The 22,735-nt window shown below is 48.1% G+C and overlaps 1 protein-coding gene across 2 annotated transcripts in view; it reads right to left on the bottom strand.

Annotated features, from left to right (window-relative positions):
- The window catches only part of LOC118087427 (protein-arginine deiminase type-2), a 55,639-nt gene that overhangs the window by 17,531 nt on the left and 15,373 nt on the right, over positions 1-22,735 (bottom strand). Inside the window, exons 5-10 of one of the 2 annotated variants that reach the window (XM_035120053.2) lie at positions 20,222-20,339; positions 19,609-19,734; positions 11,623-11,801; positions 9,700-9,803; positions 8,076-8,187; positions 7,142-7,249 (exon numbers count right to left, since the gene is read on the bottom strand). In XM_035120053.2, coding sequence (XP_034975944.2) covers positions 7,142-7,249; positions 8,076-8,187; positions 9,700-9,803; positions 11,623-11,801; positions 19,609-19,734; positions 20,222-20,339 — 747 coding nt within the window. The remainder of the gene's footprint in view (positions 1-7,141; positions 7,250-8,075; positions 8,188-9,699; positions 9,804-11,622; positions 11,802-19,608; positions 19,735-20,221; positions 20,340-22,735) is intronic. The other variant, XM_035120054.2, reaches the window with a different exon arrangement.

Here is a 22,735-nt window from a genome sequence, read left to right as displayed (position 1 = left end):
GTCGTGCCAGCTGCATCGCTGGAGCCCAAGGACTGGATGATTTCGGAGGGGAGGGCCACCAAATGGCATTAACAAGGGGATCTGCCTGGGTGGAGTTGGGTAGAGAGATCTGTTAAATCCCGAAAGAACCTCAAAAACCAAACCAAACAAAGCACCCCGGCACATTCTGCTCTTGCAAATTTGTGACTTTCTGCATGCATTGAATGATTGTTGTTCATTATTCTTATGGGTAATTGTGTTGAGGTTTTTTTTCCCCTTTTGCAATCAAGCAGTGCATAAATTTTGTGAAATAAATATGTCAGAAACTTTTAAACAGTTGTCTTGGTGAGATTTACAATCATTGCACAGTTGTGTAAATATTGTTTGCGGACAGGGCTGTGACTCAGCGGTATAGGAAACCCAGCCAGATGGGCGGGGTATAAATAATATATTATTATTATTATTATTATTATTATTATTATTATTATTATTATTATTATGGCCCCCGCTTTGCATGGCGGAGGAGGTCCCAGTTTCAATCAATGCTGGCAGCATCTCCAAGCAGGGAAGGGCCACAGCTCAGTGGCAGAGCACCTGCTTGGCCTGTAGAAGGCCCCAGGTTCAATCCTGACATCTTCTAAATAGGGCTGCGAAAGACTCCCTCCCTGAAACACTGGAGAGCTGCTGCCAGTCTGTGTGGACAGCTCTGAGCTAGATGGGCCCAAGGGCCTGGCTCGGTATAACCCAGCTTCCTGTCTTCCTATGGGCATTTTACTTTTGTGTGTGCTTCTTCAAAAAGGCACTGAATAAAGCAGGCATCCCCAAACTGCGGCCCTCCAGATGTTTGGCCTACAACTCCCATGATCCCTAGCTAAGAGGACCAGTGGTCAGGGATGATGGGAATTGTAGTCCAAAACATCTGGAGGGCCGCAGTTTGGGGATGCCTGGAATAAAGCATCACGTACATCTTTTCAGAGAAATTTTGCAGCTACACCACACGGGTATACGATAATGATGTTGGTGTTTTAAATCAGGCTTCCTCAAACTCGGCCCTCCAGATGTTTTGAGACTACAATCCCCATCATCCCTGACCACCGGTCCTGCTAGCTAGGGATCATGGGAGTTGTAGGCCAAAAACATCCGGAGGGCCGAGTTTGAGGAAGCCTGTTTTAAATGCATATATCACCCTTCATTACAAGATCACAGGGTTGTTCACAGAATAAAACACTAGTAAATAATTAAAACAAAAACAACAAAACAATAAGGTGGGGAAGAGGGGGCGCCCCAAGGAGTCGACACCACCTGACCAAGTGGTGCAGGATCCTGGCACCCTGCCTCTTGCAGCAGCTCCCTGAAGCATCACAGCCCTTGTTTATCTTGCGCTTGGAAGACTCGCTTGGTGAAAAGAGAAGACGGTGGCGTCCTTCTGCACATGCCCCGAGGGCACAATTTGATGTCTTGGGTTAGCGCCTCGGTTTCCACTTGCTTCCCCTGAATGGCGGAGAGGCGATTAACCCTGGGAGGTGAGGGGACGGAGCCTCCTTCTCATTCCTCTTCACACTCATGGGGGGAGGAGACTTGAAACTTTGCTGCCGAGGGGGGGGGGGGTGCTTCCAAAATCCATAGCTCCTGAGGCCTTGCCTCAAAAAGGAGATGGTAGAGCTGGCGAAGGCCCAGAGAAGTGCAAGCAATATGATCAAAGGGATTGAAAGGTTGCAGTGTTTGTGAATTATTAGTTCAGAGAAAAGGCAAATAAGAGGTGATGCGATAGAGGAATCAAAATGCTTTCTTCCTTTCTCATAATGCGAGAACTCCACTGAAGCTGAATGTTGGAAGATTCAGGGCCGATAAAATTATGAAAGGACTTCTTCACGGAGCACAGAGCTAAACTGTGGAACTTGTTTGCACAGGAGGATGTGATAATCACCAACGCCAATACCTTTAAAAGAGGATTGGACAAATTCAGGGAGGAGGAGAGGGCAAGCGACTGCTACTAGCCAGCTTGCCCTGCAGTTGGGGGCAGCAATGTTTTCGAAGCCCAATTTCTAGAAATTCCACAATTCCGCGACTTTTCACTGAGACGCTTTGGGATTCTAGCTACTTTGCCACTTCTGGGAAAGGTCCTTCAGAGAGGTCCCCGTTTCCGTCCCTATAACAGCTCGGATGGGACCATTGTGGCCAGGAGTGCTTCTCCCCTTGGCTGATTCAAGCCAAGTCCTTCTGCGCAGAGAAATAATTTCCCCCGCCTCTCAGTTTTTCCATTCAGCCCCACAAAGGGCTTATGGATGGACACGTGTGCCTTGCCGGAGAAGGGGGCGAGAATATTTGGCTAAAGTGTCCCATCTGGAAAATGAAATTGGAAAAGATAGGAGGCGGAATAGAGGAGGCTTCAAAGCAAACAACTGGAATATAATACGCTCAGCTCGCTCCAGAGTCCAAAATTGCTTTTCTAAATGCTATTATTCCACCCCCCTTTTAGGGGGGGCGATTGCTTGCATATATATTTATATACGGTATATTTGCAAAGTAAGAGCCAGAGATCAATGTGGTATTCCTTTCCTGCATGACAAATCCAGGACTGGCTGTACTCATTCGAGGCATGATAAATGATAGATCTCACCATGTTTAAAAGCGATTAACCTTCTCTGAGGCGGGCGCGGACCATGAGGGGGGTGCCAACGGCGCTTCGCGGGCCCGTCTCCGGTTACCAGTGACGCGGGGTGGCGCCCAGCGGCAAGACAGACCCAGGCAACCCCCCCAAAAAAAAAATTTCAGGGGTACAGACATCTCACAAGAGGCTAGAAGGACACACACAGACCAGATGTGGTGGTGCGAATCTAGACTTGGGGTCCAATGAGGCTAAGGGGTTGCCAAACATTCACCCTGCTCACTTTTCTGACTTGCTGCTGGCAAGGGCTCCTCCCTGCCCTTGACTGACATTGCTCGACGCAGGCTGTCAGTGGGCTGTCCAGCAAGACCGGGCAGTTTTTAGATGCCTTGCCTGTCCTTGACGCTCACCTCAAAAAGGATCCTGGAGAGGTGGAAATGGTTCAGAAAAGGGAGGCTCCCCCTAGGAGGAAAAGCTTCAGCGTTTGGGACTTTAGAGAAAAGGTGGCAACGTGATAAAATTATGCCCGGCAAGGAGAGAGCGTAACACAACAACTGGTGGAGATCCAATGAAACCGAACGTTGGAAGATTCGGGGTGTATGAAAGGAAGTCCTTCTTCGTGCACAGCACAGAGTTAAACTGCAGAACTCACTCCTGCAGGAGGCAGAAATGGCCATCAATCTGGATGGCTTTTAAAAAAAGGATTAGGGCATTAGGCAAATTCAGGGAGAAGAAGAGTTTGGATTTGATATCCCGCTTTATCAGTACCCGAAGGAGTCTCAAAGCGGCTAACAATCTCCTTTCCCTTCCTCCCCCACAACAAACACTCTGTGAGGTGAGTGGGGCTGAGAGACTTCAGAGAAGTGTGACTAGCCCAAGGTCACCCAGCAGCTGCATGTGGAGGAGCGGCCCGAGATTAGGAGTCTACCCTCTTAACCACTACACCACACTGGCTCTCCTTGAGAGGGCTGTCAATGCCTACGAGCCCGGTGACCATGCTTTGCATTTGGAGGCAGTAAATGCCGCTGAATGCCAATTGCTGGAAAGGGCAAGAGGGGAGAGAGCTCTCGTGTTTGAATCCTGCTTGCTGGTTTTGCTCTGGGGCATCTGGCGGGCACATGTGAGAAGAGGATGCCCACGGGCCAGATCGCTTCTTATGTTCTCCAACGGAAGGCGTGTGCGATCCCAAAGCAAGAAGTCTGGAGAGCCCTTCTGAGCTGCTGTTGATCCAAAAGAGCAAGGGCTGTAAAACTGAGTTATACAGAGCATCTGCTTTGCATGCAGAAGGTCCCAGGTTCAATCCCCAGCAGCATCCTAAGGTAGGGCTAGAAAAGATCTGAAACTTTGGAGAACCACTACCAGCCAGTGTAGGCAATACTGAGCTAGGTGGACCAAGGGTATAAAGGCAGCTGCCATGGTGCTGTTTAAGTCAGCTCCTTATTCCAAAACCATTGAGGACTAGAACCTTGGCTTTACTTTTAAGAAAAGGGCCACAGCAGGGCGGTAGAGCACCTGGTTTGCATGTAGAAGGTCCCAGGTCCCGGCCACAGCCTCTCCAAGTAGGGCTGGGAAAACCCTCCCTATCTGAGACCGTGGAGAGCTGCTGTCAGTCAGTGCAGACAATACTGTGATAGATGGACTGACCCGATATGAGGCAGATTCCTATGAATTAATTTGGGCCTTTTCAAAAAACGAGTCAAGGGATGCCTCAGAGGAACCACTGCAGACCCCTGATTTCTATTCACTGTAAGGAAACGGAAAGGGGGAATCTTTTCGGAGTTATGTTGGAGGGGATGCCAGGAAACAGGGAATTATGTTCACACGTGGTGGGGATATAAATATGTACATTTTTTTCTGGCAAAGGGTGTTTAAGGAGATAACAGAAAACCGTGGGTTAAAGCTGACCGAAAGTCAATTTACGGTGGGGTGGGAGGTTCGCAGGCTGTGAAGGACTTGCTCACAAATTTATTGACAGCTGCACAAATTACGATAGCTAGGAAGTGGAAGGGGCAAGCAGAATATCAAATGGAAGGATGGTATAAAGAGGTGTGGGATACAGCTATTAAGGATGAATTAACATGTGCCATTAAGGTAAGACAGGGAATATGCAGGAGAAGTGATTTCGAGGAGATAGGGAAGGTGTTTGTAGAATTTGTACCATTAAGACGGAAAGGGGTCAAACCATCGCAAGAGGCGTTGAAATTTTGGGAGGTTGGATAAGTTGCAATGGAATGGTCTTGGTGGTGGGGTGCACATTTATTTATGATTACTTTGTCAAAATAAAATAACAACAACTTAAAAAAAACAGAAAAGGGGAATCTTGGTGCTTTTAGGGGACAGGGAAGCAACAGGGGAGATGACCCAGCCCAGCTGTGCTGCATCATCTAGTGCAGTGGTTCCCAACAGGTGGTCCGCGGACCCCCAGGGGTCCGCGAGCTATGCCAGAGGGGTCCGCAATATGCTATTAGAATAAAAAATATATTAAATATATTTCGTATGATAACAGATTTTTTGTTTGGGCCGCTTCCTGCATGAGCAGAGTCTAGCGCAAAACTAGAATTAGATAGAGGCAGTAGTTCTGCTGTATGCCGTTAGGTGGCGCTTTACAAACACTACTGTTTTGCAAAGAGGCAGCGCGCGCATTCTACTAACGCTCACCTCCCCAAGATGCTTTGCACGCGTCGACTTCATTTGTGCGCTACTGCGCAGGTACCCTGTCTTCTCCATTCCCCTCCCTCCTCCCTGGCGCGCGCTGCCTCTTTGCAAAACAGTAGTGTTTGTAAACAAACCTAATATTTCAGAAATAATGGACTCAAAGGACAGATTTAACTCATCTCATTAAGAACTGAAAATTAAAACTAACTGTATACTGATGGAGTACTCTGTTGTAACTGTAAAAAACGTATAAATATAAAATATAAAAAGACTCTTAATTTGGCTCTCACTTTTTAATTTTAGGATTAGGAATTAATGGGGGTCCTTGTCACAATAGTGGCTCGATGAGGGATCCTCGAGAAAATTTTGTTGGGAACCCCTGATCTAGTGTCTTGGCTCTGCCCCTTGCAAGGGGAACAGAGCAGATGAAGACAGCGTGATCTCGCAGAGCGAAACAGCAGCATTAAAAACCCATTTCTTTTCAGGTGACTGGCCCAGCAGGTTCCACGTCAGCCTCCTGCTGCTCCTAGACGCCCTTAACTGTTGCTGCCCTCTCTCCCCAGCAAAAAGCACAAAAGGTGGGGGCGGGGAGCTCTGGAGAGACGAGCTAGGCTTGGCCCCCATCACACAGGGGGGTCAACATCACCCTTCTAGAGTTCCCATGCCCACATTTGGCCCCCCCTGTCATACACACAAGCCTCGTTTGCAGCCAGAGGAGGGGATGGTTAATGAGCTGGCCTCCAGACGCTACAGGATTCTGACTCCCTTCAGCCCCAGCCAGCAGGGCCAGGGATCAGGGATGAGGACGGGAGCTGGGAGCCCAACAACAGTATAGTTTAAATAATAATAATACTAATAATAATAATAATAATAATAATAATAATAATAATAATAATAATAATTTATTATTTATACCCCGCCCATCTGGCCAGGTTCCCCCAGCCACTCTGGGCGGCTTCCAACAAAACATTAAAATACAGAAATCCATCAAACATTAAAAGCTTCCCTAAACAGGGCTGCCTTGAGATGCCTTCTAAAGGTCTGGTAATTGTTTTTCTCTTTGACATCTGATGGGAGGGCATTCCACAGGGCAGGTGCCACTACCGAGAAGGCCCTCTGCCTGGTTCCCTATAACTTAGCTTCTCGTAGCAAGGGAACCGGCCAGAAGGCCCTCGGAGCTGGACCTCAGTGTCCGGGCAGAACGATGGGGGAGGAGACGCTCCTTCAGGTATACTGGACCGAGGCCGTTTAGGGCTTTAAAGGTCAGCACCAACACTTTGAATTGTGCTCGGAAACGTACTGGGAGCCAATGTAGGTCTTTCAGGACCGGTGTTATGTGGTCTCGGCGGCCGCTCCCAGTCACCAGTCTAGCTGCCGCATTCTGGGTTAGCTGTAGTTTCCAGGTCACCTTCAAACTGTGGAAATCACTTCCACAGGAGGCAGGGAGGGCCACCAACTTGGATGGCTTTAAAAGAGGGTTGGACAAATTCACGGAGGAAGTTAAAGCTATCAATGGTCACTATCCACAATGGTCGTGCTCTGCCTTTGCAGTGTGAAGCTTCTGAATACGAGTTCTTGGAAACCCTAGTAGGGGAGAGGGCTCCTGTGCTGCTTGTGGGCTTCCTGCAGGCCACTAAGATCAGGATGCTGAACTAGATGGGCTATTGGCCTGATCCTGCAGGCTTTCCTTAGGTACTTATGGAAATTTATCTTCTTTAAAAGTGTCCTGGATGTGCGTTTGACAGACAGCGTGGGCTCTGCTCTCTGCCACATCGATCGCCGCCATCGACAAGGCAGGCAAGAGCAGACCTTGCCTTAGCAAAACTTCCTTCGCCCAAGGGAATTCAGGATAAATCACATGTCGTGGTAACATTGGTAAGAAGAAGAGGGTGCTCTTACCAAAATCTCTTTCACAGCAAAGTCTTCGAGGCCTCCGTTCCTTGGGGAGTCCAGGACCACCGGGAAGGCCTTGTGGGGGGCATGGATGTAGCCAAACTCAATCTCATCCTGCAAAGAGAAACCAGCAAGATCTGGACTCCTTCCGTGCAGACTGAAGGTGTAAATAGGTGAATAAACCATATTTCTTAAAGCTATGGCAATCTCTGCCGTGTCTCCGAAGGAACCCAGACCCTGGAACCCCAGGGTCTCTTGCCAAAGAGGGGAACTCGCCCAACTTTTGTAACATTAGATTGCAAAGCTGCCTCCTCACAAAGAGCTTTGCTTTAATCTAGCAAGCTCAGTTCCTTAATGACCTCCTGTGGATAGAAATCATCCCCCCCTCCAAAAAAAATAAACATTCTGCATGCTACACATGCATCCTGCCAGGAAGCTGGGAGCCCACAGCTAAAACCAAGGACATCCGATGTACGTTGGAAGACTCAGGGCAGAGAAAAGCACGTCTTTCTTTGTGCAGACAGAGTTAAACGGTGGAACTCTCTCCCACAGGATGGGGCCACCAACTTGGATGGCTTTAAAAGAGGACTGGACAAGTTCACAGAGGAGGAGGAATTGCTTCCAAATTCCAATTTGCTGGAAACTGCAGGAGGGGAGAATTGTTCTTGTGTTCGAATCCTGGGTTTCCCATAATGGGCATCTGGTTGGCCACTGTAAGAACAGGATGCTGGACTAGATAGGCCACTGGCCTGATCCAGCAGATCTCTTCTTACAGCTTACCTTTACTGAAAACCTGGGAAATTGCAGTTCAGGAAATGTGGACAGAATCGTGGATTGGGAGCTTTAGGCTGAGTCATGCCGTTGGCCCAAGTACCTTGGTACTGTCCACACTGGCTGGCAGCCATGGCTCCCCAGGGTTTAAGACTGGCAACCCACTCACCTGCATCCACCGGTCCCCTCGGTTCATGTATCGTGAGCAGACCGACATATGGCAGTTAGATTTGCTGACCAAGTTCTTGATCTCCTTCAGGAAGAGGTAATTATCCTTCACACTGACAGGGGAGGACAAAGATGGGTTAACTGGGGATGCTTTCATGGCCAGCTTGAAAGTGGGGTGGGGTGGGGTGGATTCCACAGAGCAGAGCTGGGGAACAGCTGTGCCCCTCCAGATGTTGACGTCATGGCCAATGGTCAGAGATGATGGGAGCTGGTAACATCTGTAGGGTACCCTTAGGTTCGCCACTAAAAGGAGGTAGAGCTGTGAAAGGGGTAAAGGTAAAGGGACCCCTGACCATTAGGTCCAGTCGTGACCGACTCTGGGGTTGCACGCTCATCTCGCATTATTGGCCGAGGGAGCCGACGTATAGCTTCCAGGTCATGTGGCCAGCATGACAAAGCCGCTTCTGGCAAACCAGAGCAGCACATGGAAACGCCGTTTACCTTCCCGCTATAGCGGTTCCTATTTATCTACTTGCACTTTGACGTGCTTTCGAACTGCTAGGTTGGCAGGAGCTGGGACCAAGCAACGGGAGCTCACCCCGTCACAGGGATTCGAACCGCCGACCTTCTGATCAGCAAGCCCTAGGCTCAGTGGTTTAGCCCACAGCGCCACCTGGGTCCTGGGTCTTTACCCCTGGGTGAAAGGGGTAGCTGCAGGTAATAAAGGCAACTGTTTGAGGTATGTAGGTATGGGGGCAACAAAGGCAAGTGAAGGTCTGGGTTCAAGGACAGGGAAGCTGTGGCCCCCTAAGTGTCACTTGGACTCCAACTCCCAGCAGCCAGCATGACTTAAGGGATGGTGATAGGAGCTGGAGTCCAGCAACATCTGGAGTGCTCCAGATGTTCCTCTCCCCTGAAGTTGACAAAGCCCCTGCCAAGAGGCTACACCCCCCCCCAGGGATATCACAAATACTTCTGCCTTTTCTCCCTAAAACCTGTTGATTTCAGTTTCTAACTTTTTTCAGACCTTACCTTCAGTTCTCCACCTTTTCCCACAGTGGTTTTCTTTTTAATAATAATTCGTCAAAATTCATCGGCATTTTTGGGAGAATTTCTCCTAACGCACACACGTCAGTCTGCATTTTGAACATCTTGTGAATAGACATTTTAGCAAAGCAATTTCCCCTAACTGCAGCGCATTCTTGTATGGTATTCATTTACACTTTGCACCAGTGTATGATTTTTTTGTACACACCACTTGGTTAGGGAAGTTCACTGCAAAATTCGGACCGGTGAGAATTAGGTAGATTTGCTTTACAATGCAAATTGGGACGAATGCCTTCCTGACCTCGTCCTTTTGTAAAGTGTCATTAAATGGCACTCGCATTAAACATCAGTGATCGTCATCATAAAATGTTTCTCCTTCTATACAATCAGCGGCTGTTGCATCTCCCTCGTTGCTGTCTGATGCTTAGTTTTTGGAAAAAAGAAACCCACCACGGACAGAACCTGAACCTCAGCCCAGATTCAGGATGCAAAATCTGGTTTTATATATTCAAACCAAGCCCTGCATTCAAAACATCTCCTGTTAAGTTCCAACGCCCCCTCCTTTTCGGACACCTTACCTGCAGACAAAAACGTTGAGTGGCGCCAAAGTGTTTGGGGTCATGATCCATGGGGCGATCCGGAAGACTACAGTGTCTGTGAAAATTGGGGTCTGTGGAATACCCTGGAAGAAAGATGGAGCCAGCTCGTATTCCGCTACTCTAGAAAGCAGCAGGACCCAGACCAACAGATCGAAATTACAAGAAAGGGGATTCCGACTAAACATTAGGAGGAACTTTCTGCTCTTTTTCAGGGACTGGTATGCAGAAGGATCGCTGCCTTCAACCATGGAGGCAGAGAACCACCCTGGCTAGTAGCATCTCAGAACAACTGGTGAAACAGAACGGTGCATGGGTTAATACCCTATTATTGCACCAATGAAATGTTGCAGAATGCACCGGTGATAAAAAAGCCACCAATCCATTAAACACGGCGGCCCGTTGTTTTTAAACCTGGCTGCCCAGAGAAACAGAGGCAGCTACGGGACGTTGACCAACAGCACAGCTTCTGTGAGGGAAGAGAAAGGTCTGCTGGGGGCAAGGAAGCAAAAGGCAGACCATAGATCCATTAGGGATCCCTAGCCAGATTAGCAGGTGGCTAATAGAAGTTGCAGGCCCCACGAGAGTCATGCGCAGCATTCCAGCAGGCGAGTGAGAGAACATGAGAAGGCCGTCCAGCTTAATTTAAAACTGGCCTTTTCTTTTAGCGGCCCCCCAATTTGTATTGCTTTGTCGGGGTGGGGGTGAAGAGGCAGGTGGGAAGGGGGGCGGGAGAGGCAGCGAGAGAGATTCACACACCAAGCAGAAGCAGCCTCTTTGTTGCCGAAGTAGCAAACAAAGAGAAAAGGGAAACTTGAAAGCGAACCTGCCAAGGGAAAACTGGCACATTAACAGTGTGAAGTGAAGTGTCGAGCCCTAACATCAGCAGCTGCTTCTGCAGTTACACCATGCCAGTGGCCAGGAGGAGGGAACGGCTTTTGGCTGCCTGAAAGCAACAACTTCCATTAGCTGCTTGCTAACTGGGCTGCATACTGCTGTTTCGACAGTGTGGCATAGTGGTTAGAGTGCTGGACTAGGACCTGGGAGAAACTAGGGTTCGAATCCCCCTTACTCGGCCATGATGTTTGCTGAGTGGCCTTGGGCAAGCCACTGGCCCTCTGTCTAAACCAGGCATCCCCAAACTTCGGCCCTCCAGATGTTTTGGACTACAATTACCACCATCCCTGACAACTGGTCCTTTTAGCTAGGGATCATGGGAGTTGTAGGCCAAAACATCTGGAGGGCCGCAGTTTGGGGACGCCTGGTCTAAACTTCCTCACAGGGTTGTAACTTAGGAGAGGGAGAGCCGTGTATGAAACACTGAGCTCCTTGGGAGGAAGAAAGGTGGGCTGTGAATACAATAAATATCAGCCTAACATCCTGCCCTGCCACACCAGCTTCCTTACCCGCACAGACCTTTCACATCCCTCGCGGCATTGCGCTGTTGATCAATGTTCTATAGCTGACACTTCAAAATCTTTTTCCTGAAAAGCAGCACTCGAGGTGGCCTTTAAAACTGTAATGATGATGTCATCCCAACCCGAATGGGAAACTTACCTGACACTGAATTTTATACGTTAAATTTGTGAAAATCTAATAAACTTTATTATACCAAAAAAAAAAAAGGAATGCCCTACTGTCAGATGTCAAGGAAATAAACACCTCTCTGACTTTTAGAAGACACCTGAAGGCAGCCCTGTACAAGGTTTTTAATGTTTGAGGCTCATTTTGTGTTTTAATATTTTGTCGGAAGCTGCCCAGAGTGGCTAGGGCAACCCAGTCAGATGGTAGGCATATAAATAAAAAAAATAGTATTGTTATTGTTAGTATTTGAAGCATCCTTTTTGCTGGATGAAAGCCTCTCCATTGCCCCCACCAGCCCACCCCCCCTTTCTCCGGCCAAACCTCAGCAACTGGCTCCAGCAGGCTAACATGGATGGTGACGAGACCGTCGAAGCCGTCGTCCGGGAAGCGGAGACCCTCGACAAAGAATTCCATCTCTGCAGAGCCCCCTGTGTATTTCACGACGTGGAAGAGCTTCCGTGGCCCCAGGACGTGGATGTAGCGCTGGCCAAAGAAGGGATCTGCGGGTCAAATATATGTTGGAAATGTAAGGCAAAAGAAGGCCCTTTTTATCATATGTGGTGGAAATGTCAGGTAGTAAAAGAATTTTGGGAAATGATATATAATGAATTGAAAAAAAAAATGCTTAAAATAACTTTTTCTTAAAAAACTAGAATCCTTTCTTTTAGGGATTCTAGGTGCCGAAATCCCAATGGAGCAGAAATCTATTTATGTATGCGACCATGGCTGCGTGGATGCTATTGGCTCAAGGATGGAAAGAAGATAAAAGTCCCGGTCCAGAGATGAATGGTAGATTAAGATGACGGATTATGCAGAAATGGCTAAAATGACCGAAAGAATCAGAAAGACCAAAATCTTAATAAGGAATGGGAATTTTTTTTATAATTTATCTTAAAAACCATTGTAAGCGGTTAAAATCATTAGTAGGATTGGAATAACACTTGCAGTTTAAAGTTGAATTTTGGATATAACGGAGAGGTAAAAAATTTGGATTACTATAAAAGATGCAGGAGGAAAAGATTAGCAGTAGGGCCCACAAAGGGGAGAAGGGAAGTCCAGGGAATTCTTTGGAATCTTGTTTTTATGTTGTATCTTGGATATGAGATTGTAAAATACTGAGCTGAAAAACCAAATAAATATTTTTTATTTTTTTAAAAAGAAGGTATCTGTGGTGGGGAGGAAAGCGGAGATCAACACAAGAAAGTAAGAAGAACTCTGCTGGATCAGGGCAGGAGTGCATCTAGACCAGCATCATGTTCACAGGAAGCCTGGAAGCAGGATTTGAGAGCAAGAGGCCTCTCCCCTCCCGTGGGATTCAGAAGCATTGCTTCCTCCAGCTGTGGAGGCAGAGCAGAGACATCTTGGCTAGTAGCCTTCAAAATCCCTTTCTTCCTCCATCAATTTGTCTGATCCTCTTTTATGGCCATCTAAGTTAGCGGCCATCACTGCCTCCTGAGGCAGGGAGTTCCATAGGTTAACGAAAAGGGGCTTCTTTTTACCTGTCCTGAACCTTCCCACATTCAGCTCACTTGGACGTCCCTGAGTTCTAGTGTTATGAGAGAAGGAGGTAAACTTCTCTCTGTCCACTTTCTCTATGCTGTGCACAATTTTATAAATTTTTATTGTGCCACCTCTTACTTTTATCTAATTTTTTTAAGTCCCAAATCTTTCCTCACAGAGGAGTTTCTCCATCCTCTCTTTGATCATTTTGGCTGCCTTTTTCTGAAACTTTAAAAAAAATAATAATTTTAAATTGATTTAAAAAACCAAAGAAAAAACAATTACCAAGCATTGCCTTCCAGGACAATTACATGTACAGATGCATGCAAACATCCACATGGAATTAAAACAGGCTAGGAAAATCTTTTGCATTACAGATTTAAACCACATCCTTTCCCAACGCTGCCATATCCGTTTTGATGTGAGGCAACCAGAACTGTACACAGTATTCCAAATGCGGCCGCCGCACCAAAGATTTGTAGGAAGCCATTACAATATCGGCAGCTTTATTTGCAATTCCTTTCCCAATGATCCCTGGAGCATGGAATTTGCCTTTTTCATGGCTGACACACACCGGGTCGACATCTTCATCAAGATGGTGAAGGCCAGGTTCAAATACGAGTTCCTTTTCTGTAATTTGGGGGGGGGGGATTGGGATTGGGTAGGGTTCAAGAAAACCAACGTCCAAGGAGCAAGCCCACGCTACCCTGCTATCCATCGAGGAGGTGAAGGCAACTCCATCGTCCCTCCCCCAACCCAGCTAATTAAGACATTAATTGAACGCCTGGCTCGGAAACCAGAATGTCCAGAATTCAAAGTCCTGCAACTCAATCCCGGGGAACACTTATTTGGCAACCTGGCCAGAGAGGTCTTAGCTTTCACCCAGTCACCCGACTCTGATGCCCTTGAGAGACGCCAAACAATTGATCCTCAGGACTCAAAAACAAGCAGAGTCTGTGAAGCCAGGGAGAAAGGAGGGCTCTCAAAAAGGGAACTTGCAAAAGAGGCCCATGCATTTCTAAAAAGTCTTATTTCAGTGCTTTTTTTGTTGGAAAAGCAGGGGGGGTATTAAATTTTTTGGGGGGGTTGCTCCAGACTGTACCCAAAGCTAGCTTGATTTTAAGCAAACCTACTGCAGTTAATAGACTCGGCTAGTTAATAGACTCGGCTTTGTATTGCTGGCCACAGGACCTGGAAGCTGTACGCCGGCTCCCTCGGCCAATAATGCGAGATGAGCGCCGCAACCCCAGAGTCGGTCACGACTGGACCTAATGGTCAGGGGTCCTTTTACCTTTGCCTAGGGACACAGGTGGCGCTGTGGGTTAAACCACAGAGCCTAGGACTTGCTGATCAGAAGGTCGGCGGTTCGAATCCCTCCGACGGGGTGAGCTCCCGTTGCTCGGTCCCAGCTCCTGCCAACCTAGCAGTTCGAAAGCACGTCAAAGTGCAAGTAGATAAATAGGTACCGCTCCAAGTGGGAAGGTAAACGGCGTTTCCGTGCGCTGCTCTGGTTCACCAGAAGCGGCTTTGTTATGCTGGCCACATGACCTGGAAGCTGTACGCCGGCTCCCTCGGCCAATAACGCGAGATGAGCGCCGCAACCCCAGAGTCGGTCACGACTGGACCTAATGGTCAGGGGTCCCCTTACCTTTACTTTATTTTATTTACCGGGTATTTTATTTTTGCATTTCAATTCCAGTTTTTCCTCCAGAGGGCCCCAAGGTAGTGTACATGGTTTTCTCTTTGCCCCTGATTTAATCCCCACAACAACTGTGTGAAGTAGGTCCATTCATTCAGTGGGCCTGCTCTGAGAAGGATTTAGGAATACAGTGGTACCTCGGTTTAAGTACACAATTGGTTCCAGAAGTCTGTACTTAACCTGAAGCGTACTTAACCTGAAGCAAACTTTCCCATTGAAAGTAATGGAAAGTGGATTAATCCGTTCCAAACGGGTTCACAGAGTACTTAAACTGAAAGTACTCAAACTGAAGCCTACTTAAACTGAGGTATGACTGTACAGACAAGCTGCCTTATACCAAGTTAAGATTATTGGGCCATCGAGCTCAATTATTGCTCGCACAGACTGGCAGCAATGACCTCCAGGCAGGGAATCCTTCCCAGTCTCACCTGGAGGTGCTGGGGATCCAACCTGGACCCTTCTGCATGCAAAGCAAGTGTCCTACTGCTGTGCCACAACCTTTCCCATAGGTGGATAGATGCCACCTCCGGGGATCGTTCTTTCACTCATCCCCTTTGGACAGGCACATCCACCTCACGCTCAGCCTGGCTGCAAATCCCATCACCCAGGCCTCTCCAACACGGGCAGCAGCATTCTCCACTGCCTCCCCCCCTCTTCTTCAGCCCCATCCAACATCCAAGTAACTGAATCTGGTTTTATAACCAGCAATAAAAGACACAAGGCACGTAGTGGGGGGGGGAGAGATGTCTCCTGGGGATTAGGGGAGGCCAAAAAGAGCGATGTTGTCACGGGCTGCAGCAAATGTCTTGTGGCCACTGTAAAATGAGGTGGCCGCCAAAGGTTGGCTTTTATTGGAGTGGGTGGGCATCATACCCACCTGCAGCTCTGTTTAACAGCTAGACACCCATCACCGGAAGACCTTGAAAACGTGACCTTCGGTTGTTTAACGCTGAGCGTTGCCACCAACGGAGCCCTGCTCAGAGTAAGCCCACTGAAATTAATGGACATGATGACGAACTTCAGTCTGTTCATTTCAATGGGTCTATTCTGGGTAATGTCTAGATGGATACAAGCTGACATGGGAAGATATCATATTTTGTGTGTGTGTGTGTGTAAAGGTACCCCTGACCCGTTAAGTCCAGTCGCGGACGACTCTGGGGTTGCGGCGCTCATCTCACTTTACTGGCCAAGGGAGCCGCCGTTTGTCCGCAGACAGCTTTTGGGTCATGTGGCCAGCATGACAAAGCCACTTCTGGTGAGCCAGAGCAGCGCACGGAAACGCCGTTTACCTTCCCAACAGAGCAGTACCTATTTATCTACTTGAATCCCTGTGACGGGGTGAGCTCCCGTTGCTTGGTCCCAGCTCCTGCCAACCTAGCAGTTCGAAAGCACGTCAAAATGCAAGTAGATAAATAGGAACCGCTACAGCGGGAAGGTAAACGGCGTTTCCATGTGCTGCTCTGGTTTGCCAGAAGCGGCTTTGTCATGCTGGCCACATGACCTGGAAGCTGTACGCCGGCTCCCTCGGCCAATAATGCGAGATGAGCGCGCAACCCCAGAGTCGGTCACGACTGAACTTAATGGTCAGGGGTCCCTTTACCTTTACCTTTTTATATACATACATACATACATACATACATACATACATACATACATACATACATATATATAATGTTACATTGTTATAAGATCTTACGTTGGTATAAGATAGATAGATAGATATCTCTTATACCAACATTATATACACACACAATCTTATATCAACTCGCATTTACTTGTCCATCTAGAATAGTGCTGCCAACTCTGACCAGCAGCTGCTGGCCATAATCCCAGGCCAAAAGAGTCCTTTCACCTTGTCTGCAATCAAAAAATCCTCCATTAATTAGAGGATGTCAGAGATTGAACATTCTGCACACAAAACAAGTGACCTCCAACTAAGCTATGTTCTTCCCCTCCCAAGATTCCAGTCCTCATTGCGCTGAATGAAGGGCTGATTTTAAAACGTAGGAAAATGCCTTCTGCTAAGTCAAACCATGTAGCTCAGTGGTGTCTACACTGACTTGCAGCTGCTCTCCAGGTTTTTAGACAGGATGTGCCTTTCTAGAGATGCTGCCAGGGGTTGGACCTGGCATCTTCTGCATGTCACAGAGCTATATCCCTTCTCTGGAAAAAGAGTTCGCGGAAGTAACAAAGCCCAGGACGCTTTCAACTAGTCCAGGCATCCCCAAACTCGGCCCTCCAGATGTTTGGGGACTATAATTCCCCTCATCCCTGACCACTGGTCCTGTTAGCTAGGGATGATGGGAGTTGTAGTCCCAAAACATCTGGAGGGCCGAGTTTGGAGATGCCTGGACTCGTCATTTGTAGCTTAACAGAAAAACGAGACAGAATGAGCCAATATTTGCTTAAATGCGATCCCTGCTCCACTTTGGCCGAGCCTGAGTTTAGGAAAATATCGATGAAAACATCCGCTGGTGAGCCTTAAGTAAGGAAGAGGGAGCTCAGAAGTTTCACCCCTTCCCTCTTTGCCCCGCTTCACATCAGACGGGAGGGCCTGTCCTCCTTCGCCAGAGATTTTAGGGAGCCTTCACCCGGATCACCCATTTAATTCTTCCACGGCTCAGAGAAGCAAACAACAAGCCTGCTTCCCTAGGAAGAACGCCGAGAGGTAACCCCAGGCCACCGGGCTTGGCTGGCTTCCCTAGGATCTCTCAGAGAGCGGCTCCTGACAGAGGCAGAGTTAGCGGCTGACTGACAAGCCCCTCTGGAGCTCCTTGCCAGGGAATGCCGCCCCTTCCCCTCGCCCGTCTCCAATTGCAATGCCTGGTTTGAGCAAGTTGTCGGTGGGCCTGTCTCTGGGCGCCAACAGAGCTACTGGAATGTTGAAGACACCGGGGTCCTTTCTAATTAGATGTGTTGACGACCCATCAGGCCTAATTATTCCCAAGCTGCTCTTTGCTACAAATGAGATGCAGGTGCTAGAATTAACATAACATGTGCATGCTTCTTGGGGGGGGGAATTGCCTATTCACTAAGAAGCAGAGAGGTGCACCTCTTCTGTCTCGGGGGGGGGGGGGGGAGAGAAGAAGAGAATCATAGAGTTAGAAAGGTGCCCCCAAGGGTCATCTAGTCCAGGCAGAGGCAAACTCGGCCCTCCAGATGTTTTGGGACTACAACTCCCATCATCCTTAGCTAACAGAAACAGTGGTCAGGGATGATGATGATGATGATGATAATAATAATAATAATAATAATAATAATAATAATAATAATAATAATTTATTTATAGCCCGCCCTTCCCAGTCAAGACCGGACTCAGGGCGGCTAACAACAAATAATATCAACACAAATATAAAAGAAACAATTCAGTTAAAACACAGATTAATACAATGTTAAAATTCAATTTTAAAATTAAAAATCTACGAATAAGATAAAACCATTATGAAATAAAACCTTAGGGGAGGGTAACCGTGGGGTCAGACTGCGTCAGTCCGAAGGCCAAACGGAACAGCTCTGTCTTGCAGGCCCTACGAAAAGATGACAAATCCCGCAGGGCCCTAGTCTCCTGGGGCAGAGTGTTCCACCAGGTCGGGGCCAGTACTGAGAAGGCCCTGGTCCTGGTCGAGGCCAGCCTAGCCACCTTGTGACTCGGGATCTCCAATATGTTATTATTTGTGGACCTTAATGTCCTCTGTGGGTCATACCGGGAGAGGTGGTCCCGTAGGTACGAGGGTCCTAAGCCGCATAAGGCTTTAAAGGTCAAAAACAGCACCTTGAACCTGATCCTGTACTCCACCGGGAGCCAGTGCAGTTGGTAAAGCACTGGATGAATGTGATGGGAGTTGTAGTCCCAAAACATCTGGAGAGCTGAGTTTGCCTATGCCTGAACTAGTCCAACCCACTGCAATGCAGGAATCTCAACCAATGCTTCCATGAGAGATGGCCACCCAACTTCTGCTTTAGAGGGAGAAGCTGGAAGAGAGAGACAGACCCCCCCCCTGCTGTGTGGTCCCAAAGAGACAGGGGGCTCAGTCAACACCCAGGAAAGTGAGGAAAGGAATAGCACAACCCCCAGAGAGTCTGTGCCGGGATCTTGCCCATGCTCCAGGGATCATTAGGAAAGGAACTAAAAATTAAACTTGCCCATATGAATCTATGGTCCATCCACACTTGCCACACTGTGGACAGCTCTGGTTGCCTCACTTCGAAAAGGATGTCGAGGAAGGTTCAGAAAAGGACAACCAAATCAATCGAGGGGACGGAGCCCTTGATTTCCCTTATGAGGAAAGGTCGCAGCGTTGTTGGGGACATTTTAGCGTAGAGAAAAGGCGTGCAAGAGACGACACGACAGACGTGAAAAGCCATCCTCGATCTCTCCCGGGACTTGTGGACATCCAATGAAGCTGAATGGTGGGAACTCGAGGATGGATAAAAGGAAGGACTTCCTCATGCAACGCACAGTTAAACTACTGTGTTTCTCCGAAAATAAGACACTGTCTTATATTTATTTTCCCTCAAAAAAACACACTATGGCTTATTTTCAGGGGGTGTCTTATATTTTTCCTCCTCCTCCTGCCGCGGCCGGTATTGCTGCTATGCCTATCACTGTCTTATTTTCGGGGTATGGCTTATATTCCTTGACTGCTTAAAAATCCTGCTATGGCGTATTTTATGACTACGTCTTAAAATAGGAGAAACAGGGTATGTAACTCCCTCCCACAGGGTCCGTGATGGCCACCAGCTTGGATGGCATTAAAAGAGGATTGGACAAATTCATGGAGGAGGAGGAGGAGGAGGAGGAGGAGGAGGAGGAGGAGGAGGAAGAGGAGGCTATTGATGGCTACCAGCCACAATGGCTCTGCTCTGCCTCCATGGTCGGAGGGAGCAATGCTTCTGAATCTCAGTTGCTGGAAATTGCAGGTGGGGAGAGGGCTCTTGTGCTCGGATCCTGCTTGTAGGCTTCTCTTTGGAGTGGCCACTGCAAGAACAGGAGGCTGGAACAGAGCGGGCACTGGGCCTGATCCAGCTGCCAGGCTCTCCTTATGTTCTTATGACTCTTGCAGCAAAAACATCATGACAAAGAGAGTGGAAACACACAGCTCACTTACTCTGCAAGTAAAAGACCCCAACTTTGTCGCAGTCGGACAGCGGAATGTAGAGGACCATCTCGTAGCCTGGAGGGAGCCGGTCAGGGCCTTTTGTTCTCAAGATCATGCGGGACATGTCTTCCAAGTCTGGGGTGGGTGGGTTTCGATGCCCGGGACAGAAAGGAAAGGAGACCCGGGGTGGGGGGTGGGGGTGGAGAGGAAAATAAAAGAGAAATGCACATCAGGATTTGGGGGTTCGTGACGGAAATCTTGGAATACGCAGAGATGGCAAAATTGATGGCGCTGATACAAATCTAGACTCTTTTAAAGACCGGGAACCCTTTTCTTGTCTATATAAAACGTTATTTCCCAAATGCAAGGTTTGAAGTGCAAGAAAATAGCAGAATATATTAAGAGACATGTTAGAGAGGGTGGAATTAGGTAAGGCGGAACCTTAAGATGCAATTGTATGTCATTTGAGTTACAAACATCAATGTCGGGTGAGCAGGAAGTCACGCGTTTTGCTGAATTAGAATGGAATTGCTCAGGAACAAACGTAACATTCTAGATTGGAAAAAGAATAAAATACTGTTACAAAAAAAAAGGATTTGGGGATTTGACAAACCCCACCTACCTTCCTTCGTGAAGACTTTGTCATCTTGGCAGTCCTCCTTTCCGGTGTACGGATTTTCCTTATCGCAGTTCACCAGCAGAACAGCTCCCTGCCCATCTGGACCCCACGTCCACGCCGCCTGGAATTGCAACACTTTCACTGCATTTTGATGGCACTTTCATCTCCAAGGAGCTCAAGGTGGCTCTCCCTCTCTTCATTTAATCCCCACGACAACCCTGCGAGGTAGGCTAGGCTGAGAGGCAGTGACTGGCCCAAGGTTACTCCAGCCTGTTTTATGGCCAAGTCCGGGGGGGCGGGGCGGCGGATTTGAACCCTTGTCTCTCCTGGGTCCTACTCCAACACTCTAACTACTACACCACCACTGCCTCTTGAGTTTAGCCAGCAGAATGGGGCAAAGCCCTTTGTGCTTTTATCATTTGAACCAATGTTGTGCCAATAAGATAAAATAAATTCTGTTTTCTCTACTGCCCACTGGACATTCTCCATCAGTTAACTACAACCAATCTAGAACGCGGCTACCAGACTGGTGACTGGGAGTGGCTGCCGAGACCACATAACACCGGTCCTGAAAGACCTATGTTGGCTCACTGTATGCTCCCCATTCAAAGTGTTGGTGTTGACCTTTAAAGCCCTAAGCGGCCTCGGCCCAGTATACCTAAAGGAGCGTCTCCACCCCCATCGTCCAGCCCGGACACTAAGGTCCAGCTCTGAGGGCCTTCTGGCGGTTCCCTCCCTGCAAGAAGTGAGGTTACAGGGAACCAGTGAAAGGGCCTTCTTGGTGGTGGTGTCCTCCCTGTGGAATGCCCTCCCATCAGATGACAAGGAGATGAGTAACTATACAAAGCAGCACATTATGGTCTTGCAGATTTGTGACTAAATTACTGTGGGTTAGTCAATGACTTTCTGTATGCATTCGCCTTCAATGATTTTTTTAAAACCATTATTCTTATAGATAATTGTATTGTTTAACCTTTGAGGTTTTTCCCCCTTCTACAACCAAGAAATGTTCATTGTGAAATAAATAATTTTTTTTAAAAAAAATTTAATCAGTTGTCTCAGTGAGATTGACAATCATTTTGCAGACCCTCAAAGTGTCCCTATTTTCCAGGGACAGCCCCGCATTTACAGAAGCCATCCCAGTTTCTGATTTGATCTCGGAATGTCCCTCTTTTCCTTAGGACATCCCTTGTTCCATCAAAGAGATGTTGGAGGGTATGGAGTTATGTCACCCCCGAGCCAAGGAAATAAGTAACTATACAACCTTCAGAAGACATCTGAAGGCGGTCCTGTATACGGAAGTTTTAAAAATATTTAATGTTTTATTATGTTAGTGTATACAGTGGTACCTCGGTTCTCGAACATAATCCGTCCCGGAAGACCATTCAACTTCCAAAACGTTCGAAAACCGAGGCGCAAAGGGTTGTCTGCCAATTCAATTGAGAAAATTGAAAAACACCATTCGACTTCCGATGCGCGTTCGAAAATGGAAGCATTTACTTCTAGGTTTTTGGCATTCGAAAACCGAAACGTTCGGCAATGGAGACATCCGAAAAACGAGGTACCACTGTATTTTGGAAGCTGCCCAGCGTGGCTGAGGCTACCCAGATGAGCAGGGTACAAATAACAAAATTATTGTTATTATTATTATTATTATTAGCCATTGGCCTGATCAGCATGGGGTTTTTCTGATGTTCTTCTCCTAAACAGTGGTGGGGACACTCAGTGCCACTTTTCCTTGGGAGTCAGATTCTAAGGAAGGCTCTGGGTTGCAGTTCTGTTGGGCGCAGCATTCTGCCCCGATTGACCCCAGGGTAGCAAGAGGCTCTTTCCAAGGAGTGTTGCTGCAGCCCAGAGGGATCACTGCCTCGTCTCAGCAGGGAGCCTGGAGGAATGGAGGGCCTCTGTGCCAAAGGACGGGTGGCAGGGCAGGGCAGGGCGGAGCAGAGCAGAGCGGGAGGCTCCCCTTTCGTACAGAGTGTCCCAGCCTTTCCGTGGGAGCTTTGCATGGCAATTTAAATGCCTCGCAGGGCTGAGGGCTAACCCCATTTGACTCCATCCTGCGCCCCCACCTCCCCAGCTGGAGAGGCAAGCTGTCTCGCTTCCGCGAGGCCTTGGGGACAGAAGCACACAACCGGGACCAAGGAGGCAGACACTCCAGTCCTGAAGGTTATGATATAACAAGGAAGCTGCCTTTCACTGGTCCATGCATCTCAGTACGGTCTACTCTGACTGTCAGCAGCTCTCCAGGATTTCAGACAGATATCAGCCTTCAGATTTCAGGCAGGAGAGCTTAGGGTCACGGAGAAGAGTTTCAAATGATCCGCAGTCATCCTAGGAAGCCACGGTCCAGCTCTAGGCCAGGCCCCGCAAGTGACCTTAGTCCAGCCGTCACCCACCTGAGTGCCCCTCTAGCTGCGATGGACTACAACACCCATCAGCCACAGAGAGAGCATTTCTGGTGGCACTGGATGATGGGAGTTGTGATTCTAAACAGGTGGAGAGCATCGGGCTCAG

This window comes from Zootoca vivipara, chromosome 6, assembly GCF_963506605.1.
Source record: "Zootoca vivipara chromosome 6, rZooViv1.1, whole genome shotgun sequence".
Classification (NCBI taxonomy): domain Eukaryota; kingdom Metazoa; phylum Chordata; class Lepidosauria; order Squamata; family Lacertidae; genus Zootoca; species Zootoca vivipara.
This window is presented reverse-complemented; position numbering and strand designations above follow the sequence as displayed.